The sequence below is a fragment of the Hyperolius riggenbachi genome, chromosome 12, assembly GCF_040937935.1.
Source record: "Hyperolius riggenbachi isolate aHypRig1 chromosome 12, aHypRig1.pri, whole genome shotgun sequence".
Classification (NCBI taxonomy): domain Eukaryota; kingdom Metazoa; phylum Chordata; class Amphibia; order Anura; family Hyperoliidae; genus Hyperolius; species Hyperolius riggenbachi.
The window spans coordinates 178126655-178142294 of record NC_090657.1 but is presented as its reverse complement, the minus strand read 5'-3'; the positions used below and the strand labels follow the sequence as shown (position 1 = coordinate 178142294).

The 15640-nt window shown below is 46.6% G+C and overlaps 1 protein-coding gene across 1 annotated transcript in view; it reads left to right on the top strand.

Annotated features, from left to right (window-relative positions):
- Positions 1–15640, top strand: part of LOC137540713 (opioid growth factor receptor-like protein 1) — a 44495-nt gene that overhangs the window by 12816 nt on the left and 16039 nt on the right. The window contains exons 5-6 of the mRNA XM_068261837.1: positions 12328–12379; positions 13591–13669. Of these exons, the coding sequence (XP_068117938.1) occupies positions 12328–12379; positions 13591–13669 (131 nt within the window). The remainder of the gene's footprint in view (positions 1–12327; positions 12380–13590; positions 13670–15640) is intronic.

Here is a 15640-nt window from a genome sequence, read left to right as displayed (position 1 = left end):
GAAATAAGAAAATGGTATTTAACCTGCACTACCTGAGGTTATAGAGAAAAACACCTTACAATCATATGACTCAAAAAGAGGCAACTTAGTCCAGAAGGGACCCTAAAAGAAATAGTTATAACCAAACATTGAGATTCCATGTTATTCCCATTTAAAAAATTCTCAAGGGGTAAGCCAGGGCCTGTAAAGGTGGCCACTAATGGTCCAATTTTCTAGCGAAAAATCGTTCGAGCGATCAGAAATTCTGATCGGAAGAAAAATCGTTCATTACACCATCAATGGACCAATCTTTGCTATCTATCGATCACGATCGTCTTTAAAGAGGAACTGTAACGACAAAACGGCCCCTGGGGGGTACTCACCTCGGGTGGGGGAAGCCTCAGTAATCCTAATGAGGCTTCCCACGCCGTCCTGCGTCCCTCGGGGGTCTCGCTGTAGCCCTCCGTACAGCCGTGACGCAATATTTACCTTCCTGGCTCTGGCGCTCTGATGGCTGTCGGCGCCGAAGTAGGCGGAAATACCCGATCGCCGTCGGGTCTGCTCTACTGCACAGGCGCAAATTTCCGGCGCCTGCGCAGTAGAGCGGACTCGACGGAGATCGGGTATTTCCGTCTATTTCCGTGCCGAAAGTCGCCACAGCGCCCACGCTGGAGCCAGCAAAGGTAAATATTGAAGCTACAGTCGGCTCTGTCGCCGGCTGTTCGGAGGGCTGCAGCGAGACCCCCGTGGGACAGAGGACGGTGTGGGAAGCCTCATTAGGATCCGGAGGCTTCCCCCACCCGAGGTGAGTACCCCCCAGGGGAGGTTTTTGTTGTTACAGAGTCTCTTTAAAATTCAAAATTTCGTTCGACAAAAATTCAGTCAGACTTTTTTTTTTCAGTCGTTCGTAGTTGATCATAACCATTAACGGAGATTATTTACTGGCAATTCGATCACTGCCGACCTAGAATTTCAGATCGATCGAACGATTTTTCGCTAGAAATTGGTCCATTAGTGGCCAGCTTTAGGGATCATATACCTGGGTACCCATATCAGCTGCTGATAACGGAATCCTTGCTAAGCAAAGGATATCCAGTCTGGTCTGCATCAAATGTTCTCAGAAAATAATGGTCATAGGAGAAAAAATAAAAATAAATATAAGGACAAAAGAGAAGAAAGAAAGAGGAGCATTAAGGAAAGAGAGACAAAAGAGGGAAGGAGAAGGGTGAGGAAACTCGTGGCTAATCCGAATACAGCACAATTGGTTATTAGAGATGGCTCCGATTTTAGGTTTGCGAACCTCGAACGCAAAGTTCCGCTAAAGTTCAGGTTCGTGTGAACTTTGCGAACCGCAATAGACTTCAATGGGCATGCGAACTTTCAAAACTTCAAACATTAATTCTGCCCACAAAAAGTGATGGAAATGAGGTTTCAAGGGGTCTAACACCTGGAGGGAGGCATGGCGGAGTGGGATACACAACAAAAATCCCTGGGAAAATTAGGGATTTGACGCACAGCAGGGTTTTAAGGGCAGAAATCACATTGCATTGCTAAATTGGAGGCATAAAGTGCTTTAAAACATCTTGCGTGTGTATACATCAATCAGGTGGTAGTGTAATTAGTGTACTGCTTCACACTGACAGACCAAACTCACTGTGTAATGCACCGCAAACAGATGTTTGTGTAGTGATGGCCGTGCTTGACTAGTGCGCACGATGCCGAGAGTGCAGGCGATGGCGGTTTTCAAGGCCATATGGGCGCCGGGCTGAGGTAGCTCAATGACAGAACAACAGTGACTGACCAGCTGATCGAATTTGGTCTGTCCTCAATGAAGCAACAACCTTATTATCTTGGGTCAGGTGTGCTTCCCAACATACTCATATAGCCGGTCATTGCTTCATTGTGATACGCAAGCCCCTTCACCGCAGCAAGGTAACGATCACGAAGGGGAATTGACACATGTACATGCCTTTTGTGTTGTTGTTGCAGCCACAGTGCAGCCAGAAAAATTAGGCAGGCATGTACACGAACCAGAAAAATTATCATTTATTTTGTTAGCGGCCACTGCTAGCAGCGACCTTAAAAATTCAGGAATCCACCTGGAGTCCTGGACCCTGTTGGTGGTGGCAAGAGAAGGCAGTCAAGCGGCCTGCAGGCAGAGATGCTGTGTGGGGACCGACTTAGTCTTGGGGCAGGAAGTCACACGGCATGCTGGCAGTGGCGTAGCTAAGGAGCTGTAGGCCCTGATGCAAGTTTTACAATGGGGCCCCCCCAAGCACTCTATACATAACAATTGATACAGCGCACCAAAACCTGCCAATGGCAACTAAAGTGTCAGAGGTACAAGAAGGGGGTGGGAAACCACAAGGGGGTGGGATTACCACAATTCAAAGTATCTATAGAAGTGATTATTATGAGCATAGGACCAATAGAGGGCTAATAATGTAGTTGAGGAAGGGCTCTTTGGGGCCCCTCTGGCCCAAGGGCCCTGATGCGGTTGCAACCTCTGCAACCCCTATTGCTACGCCCCTGCATGCAGGCAGAGATGCTGTGTGTGGGGACTGACTTAGTCTTCGGGTGGGCAGTACCCCTCCGGGATCCATGCCTCATTCATTTTGATAAAGGTGAGGTACTGAACACTTTTTTGACCTAGGCGACTTCTCTTCTCAGTGACAATGCCTCCAGCTGCGCTGAAGGTCTTTTCTGACAGGACCCTTGAGGCAGAGCAAGCCAGAAGTTGGCTGGCAAATTGGGACAGCTCTGGCCACAGGTCAAGCCTGCACACCCAGTAGTCCAGGGGTTCATCGCTGTTGTCTACATTCGCAGTTAACCCCAGGTAGTTGGCTACTTGCCGGTCGAGGCGTTGGTGGAGGGTGTATCCAGAAGGGCTAAGGCGAGGCGTTGGACTAAAGAATGTCCTCATGTCCGACATCACCATGAGATTGCTAGAGTGTAGGGGTGCACAGCTTCTCTGTTTTTAATTAAAACCGCGATTCATTAGAAGACGATCTTCTGATCGTCAGTATCTTGAAAATCACGGTTTTCGGCGCCGGCCCGCTTTGTGGACGTTGCACCTTTTACCCGCGCTGTGCGCTTTGCAGACGGATTCCCAGGACTCTCCGTTCATCCCCGGCTTCCGGCTGGAGGGCAGTACCGACACACCGAGCTGTCAGTGGACGGGGAGCTAGAGGTGACGGAGGGCAGCTGGCTGCAGCTCCGCTTCTATGGCATCAACCTGCGAGCCGACAGCGCCCAGCTGCTGGCCTTCACTTAGGCGGGACTGGACGGCCAGGACAGGACAACCGCCACTGCGGGGTGAGCACTCAGGACCTGACGTGAAACCACACCAGGCTGAACGTGAGCGAGTAGGCAGCGGGCACGGCCGCTCTGCTCCACCTGAAAGTGCTGCCCCTGCGGAAGACCCATCACTCGCGGGTGTATGCTCTGTGCTCCCGCCGGGGCCCCGGACTCTGCACCCGGGCCCTGACGGCCACCTGCGGGTCCTGGAGGAGCACAAGCCTCTCATGCCGATCTGGCTGCATGCGATCGTCATCGCGGTGCTTCTCGCCCTGTTCGGCATCTTCAGCGGCCTGAACCTGGGGGCTGATGGCGCTGGACCCCATGGAGCTACGGGTGGTGCAGCGGTGTGGCACGGACCAGGAGAGGAAGTACGCCGCCAAGATCGAATCTGTGCGCCGCCTGCTGTGCTCCCTGCTGCTGGTCAACACTACGCTCACTACCCTGCTGGATGAGCTGATCGGCTCCGGGCTGGCTGCTGTGGCCACCTCCACCATGGGCATTGTGGTGCCGATAGAGATTGTGCTCCCACCACGGCCTGGCAGTGGGGGCCAACACGCTCTTCCTCACCCGCTTCTTCATGATTGTCACCTTCCCCATTGCCTATCCGGTGAGCCGCCTGCTGGACTGCGTGCTGGGACAGGGGATCTGCCCCATCTACAACCAGGAGAAGCTGCTGGAGATGCTCAAGGTTTGTGTGTGTGTGGCCGATGTCCTGCCAGCAGGAGATGTGTGTCATTACACCTGCCTGCTCCTCATCAGGGGTCTCCTTGTTTAAAAAAAAATAAATAAATCGTGAAAAAATCGAAATAGCAATTTCTGAAAGAAAAATCGCAATTTCAATTTTTTCCTAAAATCGTGCAGCCCTACTAGAGCGTCCTATCCTTGCCTGCGTGGACATGGGAGGAGAAGGAAAATACTGGCAGTGGCACCTTTTATTCCGTGTTGTGACATCACCCTCAAACGCACTGTAAAGCATAGTTGCCAGCTTGTTGTGCAAGTGCTGCATCCTTTCTGCCTTCTGGTGATTTGGTAACATCTTCGCCACTTTGTGCTTATACTGAGGGTCTAGTAGCGTTGCCACCCAGTACAGGTCATTCCCCTTGAGTTTTTTTTATACGGGGGTCCCTCAAGAGGCTGGATAGCATGAAAGACACCATATGCACAAAGTCGGATGCCGACGTACTAGCCATCTCCTCTTGCTCTTCCTCAGTGATGTCAGGTAAGTTCTCCTCCTCCCCCCAGCCAGCCATGAACAATACCACGGGAAAGGTGAGCAGCACAAGCCCCCAGCAACACCTGCTGCGGTTGTTCTTCCGCCTCCTCCCCCCTCCAGATGACGCTTTCTCCTCCTCCCCCCTCCTCTGTGCTGCCGCAGGTGTTGAGGAAACATCTGGTTCTGCAGATGATTGTTCCCACTCTTCCGCCTCTTCCTGTTCACGCTCCTCCACAGCTTAATCCACCACTCTATGCACGGCATGCTCCAGGAAGAAAGCATATGGGATCAAGTCGCTGATGGCGCCTTCACTGCAACTCACCAGGTTTGTCACCTCCTCAAACGGACACAAGAACCTGCAGGCATTACGCATGAGTGTCCAGTACTTCGGCCAGAAAATGCCCAGCTCTCCAGAGCATGACCTTTCACTGTAGCTGTACAGATACTGGTTGATGGCTTTCTCCTGTTGTAGCAGGCGGTTAAACATCAGGAGCGTTGAATTCCAGCGAGTCAGGCTATCACAAATCAAGCGACTCACCGGCAAGTTGTTTCTCTGCTGAATATCGGCCAAGCGTGCCATGGTCGTGTAGGACCGCCTGAAATGCCCACACACCTTCCTGGACTGCTTCAGGACCTCCTGTAAGCCTGGGTACTTAGACACAAATCTTTGAATTATTAGATTCAGCACATGTGCCATGCAGGGTACATGTGTCAACTTTCCCAAACTCAAAGCCGAAATGAGATTGCTGCCATTGTCACACACCACGTTGCCGATCTCCAGTTGGTGCGGGGTCAGCCACTGATCCACCTGTTTGTTAAGAGCAGCCAGGGGAGCTGCTCCAGTGTGACTCTCGGCTTTGAGGCAAGACATGTCCAAGATCCTGGGGAGCTGGGGGTGTGTAGCTGGAGAAGAGATCGCAGCACCAGTATAGTAGCACTGCCACTCAGCCAAGGAGGAGGAGGAGGAGGATGACAGCAAAGAGGATGTAGCAGGAGGAGTAGGAGGAGGAGAGGAGGTGGCAGCAGGCCTGCCTGCAAGCCATGGAGGTGTCACAACTAGGTCCACTGAACAGCCACGTACTCCCTGCTTGCCAGCAGTCACCAGGTTGACCCAATGGGCTGTATAAGTAATGTACCTGCCCTGACCGTGCTTTGCAGACCAGGCATCCGTGGTCAGATGGACCCTTGACCCAACGCTTTGTGCCAGAGATGACACCACTTGCCTTTCAACTTCATGGTACAGTTTGGGTATCGCCTTTTTTGAGAAAAAATTGCGGCCTGGTATCTTCCACTGTGGTGTCCCAATTGCCACAAATTTTCGGAAGGCTTTAGAGTCCACCAGCTGGTATGGTAACAGCTGGCGAGCTAACACTTCCGCCAAGCCAGCTGTCAGACGCCGGGCAAGGGGGTGACTGGCAAACATTGGCTTCTTCCGCTCAAAGATTTCCTTCATAGACACCTGGCTGCTGCTGTGGGCAGAAAAACCGCTCAAGGTGAGAGGCGGAGTGGAGGAGGGTGGCTGTAAAGGTGCAAGGGAGAAAGCGGCTGATGATAATGCACCTGAAGGAGGAAGAGGAGAAGGGGAGTGGCTTTGCTTTTGTGTGCTGCTTTTCCTCAGGTGGTCTTCCCATTGCAGTTTGTGCTTTTTCATCATGTACCTTAGTAAGGCAGTTGTCCCTACGCGGGTCTTGGTCTTTCCACGGCTCAATTTTTGGTGGCAGAGAGTACAGATGGCATTGCTCTCATCTGCGGCAGACACAAAAAAATTTCCACACCGCTGAGCCCTGGGATGATGGCACTTTGGTGGTGGCATCAGCAGCTGACGTTGAAGGGCATGTTGGCTGGCTGTTCATAGGTGGCGATATATGCTGCCAGACACTGCCACTAGCTGTTTCTGACGACGAGCTCCCCCTGCTTCTTTCAGCAACTCATCTCCTCCTACTCCTCTCTGACTCCCCCTCTGAACTGTCCCCCTGGTCATGATGTCTATTAGTATCATCATCATCATCGTCATCATCATAATCATCCTCCACAGATTCGCTTGTATCAGACATCTCATAAACTGCACCAACAGCAGGTACTTCATCATCCTACTCACACCTTACATCCATAGTAATGCCTAACTCAGACATATGAGGTGGTTTAACTTGCTTAGCCTTCATCTTGTTGTAACAATAATGGCTGTGAATCAGTTAATTCCCTACCAAATAACTCCTGCGAAGTGTCAAATGGAGCGGATGTGGTGCTTGTAGTAGCGCTGGTGGCTGCGGAAGATGAGTTGTTCTGTGTTAAATAGTCAACTACGTTCTGTCAATCTTGGGAGTTGATGGCACGTGCCTTCTTCTGAGCACTGTACTTTGGTCCAGGGCTGCACGAAATCACGTCAGCACAACCTCAAACAGACCTGCTGGGTGGCCTGTCTCTGGCTCTGCCTGTTGTTTTGTCCATATTGGGGGAGGATGAAGTGAAAGGTATAGTATGCAATGACTTGACTAATACAATGTGCAGTCACACAGGTGCAGGGAAAAGGTATGCAGTGACTGCTGGTAGAACAATGTACGGTCACACAGGTGCGGTGAAAGGTATGCAGTGACTGGTATTACAATACAATGTGCAGCTGTCACACAGGTGCAGTTAACAGGTATGCACACACTGGTATATAAAATAGCGTGCGGTCACACAGGTGCAGTGAAGGGTATGCAGCGACCGGTATTACAATACAATGTGCAGCTGTCACACACACAGGTGCAGTTCAAAGTTATGCAGTGACTGGTATATAAAACTGCATGCTGTCACACAGTTGCAGTGAAAGGTATGCACGGACTGGTATTACAAATGTGCAGCCGTCACACACACAGGTACAGTGAACAGGTATCCAGTGTGCTGTCACTGACTGGTATTACAAATGTGCAGCTGTCACACACAGAGGTACAGTGAACAGCAGGTATGAAGTAGCTGGTATATAAAACTGCGTGCTGTTACACAGGTGCAGTGAAAGTTATGCACGGACTGGTATTACAAATGTGCAGCTGCCACACACACAGGTACAGTGAACAGGTAGACACTGAATGTGCAGGGCCTGGCACAGTATAGCAATTAGCAAGGGCTACATGCGACAGACAGGGCTGTATATGCAGTGTCAGTGGGCCACATGAAAAAAAAAAACAACAACACAAGAACATTAGCTCTCAAAAGAGCTGTTTTGGGGTGCTTTTTAGCAATAAGTATTAGCAAGGAGCAAGCTAACAAGCCTAACAAGAGCCTAACTAAGCTTTCCCTAATCTCTGCAACAACCGCTCTTCCTTCTCTCACTAAGGCCCGGTGCACACCAAAACCCGCTAGCAGATCGGAAAAATGCTAGCAGATTTTGTAACGCTTTTTGTTATTTTTCTGTAGCGTTTCAGCTAGCATTTTTCGGTTTTGTGAAGCACTTTTGGTGTAGTAGATTTCAGATATTGTTACAGTAAAGCGGTTACTGAACAGCTTCTGTAACAAAAACGCCTGCAAAACCGCTCTGAACTGCCGTTTTTCAGAGCGGTTTGCGTTTTTCCTATACTTAACATTGAGGCAGAAACGCATCCACAATCTAAAAAATGCCTCACCCCGGGAGTATGCGTTTCTGCAAAACGTCTCCCGCTCTGGTGTGACCCACCCCATTGAGATACATTGACCAAGCATATTCGCAGCCGCAAGCGGCTGCAGAAACGCTGAGAAAGCCGCTCTGTGTGCACCAGACCTTTGACAGCAGCAGACTGAGTGAGAACATGGCTGACGCTGCTGCCTTTTATAAAGGGGGGGGGGGGCGGGGGGGGCTCCAGGAGGGAGTGCAGCCTAATTGGCTGCCATGTGTCTGCTGACTGTGATGTAGAGGGTCAAAGTTTAGCCCAATGATGTAGTATAGGGGGCGGGTCGAACTTGCATAAAGTTTGCATGCGAACCGTTCGGGCCATCTCTATTGGTCATCCCAACGCCTTAGGGGATTCAGACAAGGGACCCCCCTGCTCATTATTATCATTGATTTATTTAGAGCCGGCATCTTCTGTGGTGCTTATTATATCACAGATGTGTAGGAGGAGAACACAGACACTGCTGAAGTTGTCTGATAATACACTGACTAGAATTGAGAGCTTTCCAAACAATGTGTTTACGTTAGTTTATAAAGTATTTTAGAGGTCTTATATATATTTTATATTTTTAGACTGCATAAAATTCTGTGAAAATGTGGCATTACGACATACTGTTGCAGTGCTTCTTCTCAGACTCATTGGGATATGATTTACTAAAGTTTGTATTTATTCAAGTTTTTACCATACATATAGTTTTGAAACTTAACATATATCCAAATCCAAAAAAGCTGTATTAGTATGACCAAATGCATTTAGCATTGCCAAAGTAATACATTAGCATTAGCATGGGAGGGGGTGGGTGTGAGAATAAGGGAAGGATATGGGGGTTGTGGTCCATACAGTCTGTGGGGTATCATGGGCAGTGCTGTGATATGTTACTGCACAGTACTGTGAACAGCCCCATAGAATTGTATGGGCAGTGATGTGATATGTTACAGTGCAGTACTGTGAACAGCCCCACAGAATTGTATGGGCAGTAATATGTTACAGCGCAGTACTGTGAACAGCCCCATAGAATTGTATGGGCAGTGATATGTTAAAGCGCAGTACTGTGAACAGCACCATAGAATTATATGGGCAGTGATGTGTTACAGCGCAGTACTATGAACAGTCCCCATAGAGTTGTATGGGCAGTGATATGTTACAGCGCAGTACTGTGAACAGCCCCATAGAATTGTATGGGCAGTGATATGTTACAGCGCAGTACTGTGAACAGCCCCATAGAATTGTATGGGCAGTGATGTGTTACAGTGCAGTACTGTGAACAGCCCCATAGAATTGTATGGGCAGTGATGTGTCACAGCGCAGTACTGTGAACAGCCCCATAGAATTGTATGGGCAGTGATATGTTACAGCGCAGTACTGTGAACAGCTCCATAGAATTGTATGGGCAGTGATGTGATATGTTACAGCGCAGTACTGTGAACAGCCCCATAGAGTTGATTGGGCAGTGAGTTGACATTGTATTATTCTGCAAGGCAACTTACCACTGTGAACAGGGCTTAAAAGTGTAGTTAAAGGGTAGCTGAAGAGACATGTGGCATAATAAGATAAAGATGTGTATGTACAGAACTAGGCTGGGTTTTTTTTCCCTTACAGTAAGGGTTAAGAATCAAGTGCTGCAAATGACACTTTCTCTTTAGTCAGACTTGAGTCAGACTGTAGTAGCATAATGTCCAGGGGTGGACTGAACATTAGGGCACTCGGTCAGTAGGCCTGCCCCTGGTGCAATTAAGAGCGGGGGGGGGGGAGGTGGGAGGGCGTAGCAGGGGGCAGAGCCTGCATAGTAGTTACAACTCACCTTCCGCCGCCGATCCCCCGCAGTCTCTATCTCCTTCCTCTCTCCCAGGTGTCCATCGTGATGGTAACAGCACCTCCTTTGATGACGTGACCGCATGTCATCACAGGGGGCACTGTTGCCAATGTGACAGATGCTAGGAGAGGAAGGAGACAGAGGCTGCGGGGGATCGGCATTGGAAGGTGAGTTGAAACTACTATGCCTGCTCCCCTCGCTGCTGCAGGGCACCTCGCTATCTAACCTATACTGCAAGCACCTACCTATCTAACCTATACTGGAGGCACCTACCTAGCTAATCTATACTGGGGGAACCTATCTATTTAACCTATTTTGGAGGCACCTACCTACCTAACCTATACTGGGGGAACCGACCTATCTAACATATACTGGGGGGACCTACCTATCTAACCTGTAAGGGGGCACCTACCTATCGAACCTATATTCGGGGCACCTACCTATCTAACCTATACTCAGGGCACCTACATATCTCACTGGGGGCACCTACCTATCTAACCTATACCGTGGGCACTTACCTATTTAACCTATTGTGCAGGCGCCTACCTATTTAACCTATACTGTGTGCACTTACCTAGCACCTACCCATCTAACCTATACTGGGGACACCTACCTATTTAACCTATACTGTGGGCACCTATCTAGCACCTACCTATCTAACCTATACTGGGGACACCTACCTATCTGACCTATAGTGCGGGCACCTACCTATTTAACCTATAGTGCAGGCACCTACCTATTTAACCTATACTGTGGGCACCTACCTATTTAACCTATAGTGCAGGCACCTACCTATCTAACCTATACTGGGGGCAACTGTACTGGCTACAAATATTGGAGGCACTTACAAACAGGGGGTCATACCCGGCTTTGTTTTTGGCTCATACCAAAATAATTTTAGAGTAATTTTCTCCCTACCTTTTTGGACTTTTTCAATAAATTATTGCTGAAAAGTTATTGTAATGAGAAGATGAAAAATTATCTCCTAGGAGAAAAGTCAGAAGAAAAATGTAATTGCATATAAGCCATGAAAGCTGACATATTTATTTCCTTTTAAACAATGCAGATTGCCTGGCTGTCCTATTGATCCTCTGCCTCTAATACGTTTAGCCATAGACCCTAAACAAGAATGCAAATCATGTGTTTTGACTGAAATCTGACTAGATTAGCTGCATGCTTGTTCTGGGTGTGTGATTCAGACACTACTGCAGCCAACAAGATCAGCAGCACAGCGGGGTAACTGGTATTGTTTAAAAGGAAATAAATATGGCAGCCTCCATATGCCTTTCACCTCAGGTCCCTTTAAGTAGATGTAATGTTGAAAAGACAACCTCAGCTCTGGACCTGAAGTATTTAATGTGAATAACTAAACCTTACTGACTAGTGTGAGAAGGTCTTTTTAGGTTAGTATTAGTTTTTGTTTGATACTCCAGCATTTTTAATTGTTGATTAGTATCAGAGCAATAAAGCCATGGGCTCAATAGTATTCCAAAAGAGGAAAGACATTCTAGCTGCCCATAGCTACCAGTCATATAGCTTCCTTTTAGGGGTGTAACTATGGGGGAACGGCCCCTACAACTGCAGGGGCGGACCCCGAAGCATGGGGGCCCCCCAAGTACTAACATTCCTTTCCTCTGATACTCGAGATCAGGTGTTATGGGTGTGAAGATCCTGATGGCCACACTTGTTTTATGGCCCTTGTGAGATGGTCCCTCAGCAGTGGCATAGCTAAGACGCTGTGAGCCCCAGTGCAAGCTTTGCAATGGGGCCCCCAAGCATGCTATACAGAACAATTGATACAACACACCAAAACCAATCAAGGACAACCAAAGTGTCAGAAGTGCAAGAAGGGGGTGGGAAGCAGTGTGTTAATGATCCTTTCTATTCAAAGCATCAATAGAAGTTATTATTACAAGCACCGGACCAATAAAGAGCTAATGCTGTGATTGAGAGTGGGCCCCATGGGCCCCCTCTAGCCCAAGGGCCCCAGTGCGGTTTCTACCTCTGCAACCCCTATTGCTGTGCCACTGTCCCTCAGGCTGTGAGGGTCACCAAGAAGCAAAGGAAGGGTTGTAAACATTAAGGGCCCCCCTCAGAGTTATTTTTTTTTGGGGGGGGGGGCATGATTTGTGGTTACATCCCTGCTTCCTTTGTTTCTAATCCTGAACTGTAGTGATGACAATTATTGTATATTCTGCTGCAACACAAATACGTTTCTGTAGTTATAACAATTTTCACACTTGACGTTCCCCCATCAGCAAGGACAGGTTTGAATTTCATTGGCTGCTGTTGTAGTCATCAGTTTTGCTGCCCATCTACCAAAGCTGGGCATTATTTAGTAAGTTGTGCAGGAGAATGTTTGGGAAAAATAAACAACTGTGAATATTTTTCTGTAGGATATGCCTAACTTGAAGTTCTACAAAAACCAGATGCCCTTCATACCTAATGGTCAGTAAAGATGTCACTTACATTTTATATGTCAATTTCTGATGTGCTTCTGAAAATATTCTCTTTCCCTTACATGCCTGGTTTCTACATGTGAGCGATTTTAGCAAAGAAGTTGAATATTGTCCAATATACTTCCATATATAGTATTGCTTTGGTAGACATAATGGAGTTACAAATCACTAAATAGCCACTAGATTGCGCTGGTAAGAGTTTCCAAACCAGTTTCAATTACATGCTAAGAAGAGGAGTTATGAGGGAGTTTGAGTACTGATAAGGATGAAACCAGGTTTTCCCAACTGCCAATTAGAAAGGAAGAGATGAGCTCACTGCCAAACAGGGTCTCCAGTCCATCAACTAGAGAAAGAGACAGAGAGGAATTCAGTACTTTCCAGTGGTTTTTGATCACCAACCAGAGAGAGAGAGAGAGAGAGAGAGAGAGAGAAGTTTATTAATATTAAACTTTAATCTTGCCTAGAGCTCCAGTTCATCTTAATCCTTTTTTGATGGTAATAATGTTAACTCAAGTCAGAAATGATGTATTAAATGACGGAGGAGCCAAGCTCTTTTATTGGACAAATAGATGCTCCACAGTATTGCCCGAGGAAGCAGGATTTTGAAATCACACATTTTTGTGTCTGTATTATCGGAGGTAAGTCCACCCCATCTCCATTTTAAGTGTATTTTAGATGTGTTTACTCTGATTGGCGCCTCTGTACCATTGATCTTTGTGTCAAAAATTATATTCAATTGAGTAACGGAACAATAACCCTGAATGTGTATTCACAGAATGCAGAGACATTCATTCTCTGAGGGGAGTATTGTCTCCAATATCTCCCAGCAGTCAGTGAGATTCAGAAGTCAACTGGATATGACTGTAAAGAAAGCATGAATCTGTTTGGTGGCTGTGATTCATCTGAGACTGTTACTTCCTCCAGTAGTTTTATAAATGAGAACAAGAAAGACCACAGAAGATGAATATTGGTTTGAGTTAGTGATCAGGGTTAGGCAGTATTTTAGGAGGGTTAGAGTCAGATGATGGGGTACAGGGTTTAGTTTCTAGCATCTTTTAGTCCAGAGTTTATGTTGGTGGCCAACTACACATGAAGACAAATAAAGAAGTGAAGAGAAAGCAGTGGGATGAGAATTATAAATGATCTCAAAATTCCAACTTGATCATGTGGAAAATGTGACAATTTCTCTCTCTTATGCAGGAGAACTTATAGACGATATACATAACAAGTGGAAGGAAGATTACGACACCCTAGAATATAACCATAACTACATCCAGTGGTGAGTCTGCTTGTGTGAGTGTTGCAGGGCTGGATTCTCCATAAGGCACAGTAGGTACGTGCCTACAGGCGCCTTATGTAAGAGAGAAGTTGTCCCTCCTCAGATCACTGACCTCAGGAGCTTTACAGTCTAATTCTTGTCTCATATCACTGACCTTAGGCACTTACACCCTTATCCTCGTCTCATGTCACTAAGGATGATATGAGACAGTGATTAGAGTGTAAGTTCCTTCTGAGGATAGTTGGTGACATAACAAGGCAGGGATTAAAGCTTAGAATATTTTTACTTGGGGGTGTGGCTTTTCAAAAAATTTGTTTTATTAATAAAGATAGTATGAAGGATATTATACAAGAATTCAGTATAAGAGAACAATAAACACGTTACATAGCATTGGTGATACACAGTCTATGGCACAGTGGTATTGAATTGCATAACAATTGCATAGCATGGTACAATACGAATTAAGCATTATATATATATATATATATATATATATATATATATATATATATATATATATATATATATATATATATAAGCATAGTTATGCTGGGTACACATGGTAAGATTTTCCGTGCAATTTTGCGACCCGATCGTTTTACCCGCACGATTCCGCACTGGATTCTGCGCCAGATTCTCTTATCTTCATTTGTTTTTCTTATCTTTTTCCATTCACCGCTATGAGAAATCGAGCGTGGAAACGATCAGGAGCAATATCTGACATGATGGATTTTATCTATCAAATCCATCTATCGCACGGAAAATCGTGTATATTAGGGATAAGAGAGATATATCACTGCTATGTGACATGATATTCGGAATCATATTGAATATATAGCTAGTAGAATGCAGTGACACGAAGAAAAAATAAACAAGCGTGACAACATGTCACAGGCAGCTAACATCAACAGTGAGACTTGGGTGTCAGAAAAGGTAACAGGGACAACAGATGAAGAGAAAAGGGGCATACAGGTAAGTATAGAGCAGAGCTACACACCAGTAGACTGTGTATGTATGTAACCAATCTTGCCAGGCCTTGAGAAATTTTTGAGGACATTTACAGTGTGAGTACAGAACTTTTTCAAATTGGATAACCGCAAAGACCATAGACTTCCAGTGTGCGGATTAAGGTGGGTCTGGTGCAAACCATTTGAGAATTATTGTTTTCCGAGCTAGAAAGGGTTTCTCTTATAAATATTCTGTGAAAGTGTTGACTGTGTATTTCCTCCATAATTCTAAAGAGACATAACTGGGAATCAGGACTTATGGAGGTATTAGAAATTGTATGGGGCTGTGGCTTTTGTTCAGGGGCGGAGTTTAGGGCTCTGGAGTGCCTCTGAGTTGTAAATCCAGCCCTGGTGTGTTGGGTTGGCGTTGTCTCCAGTCATTTAAAGGGACACTATCGATTAACATGTGTTTTCTAACCTGAGTTTGAGAGAGTTCCTGAAGTGCTGGTAAATAATGATGTATACATTTCATTTGCTCATCTCTTTTGTTTACTGTAACAAATTGCTGTCACTCTGAACTGAGGCAGCCTGCTCAATTCTGATGGGAGAGTGAACAATGAGGGGAGGGGGAATTCCCTCACAGTGTATCTGTTAACTGTGTGTGTGAGAGAAAGCTCTTAGAAGCTGCCTGTTTCTGAGCTGTCTGCAGGAGAGCAGAGGAAATGTAACTTGTTTTAAACATTTGTATTTGTCTGTGTCACCACAGCTTTTCATACTTTTTTTTTTTTTTTGCTTTCAGGGAAAAAACAAAAAAAAACCCCACTGGCTGTGCATTGAAGCAGACACCCCTTTTGCAAATGATTTGTCCCAATAGAGATGAATACTACACACAATGAATTAGAGCTTTTGCCTCTGATATTTAAAGTGAACCTTAAGTGTCCCAAAAAAAATGAGTTTTACTCACCTGGGGCTTACCTCAGCCCCCTGCAGCTGATCGGTGCCCACGACGAGTCGCTCTGATGCT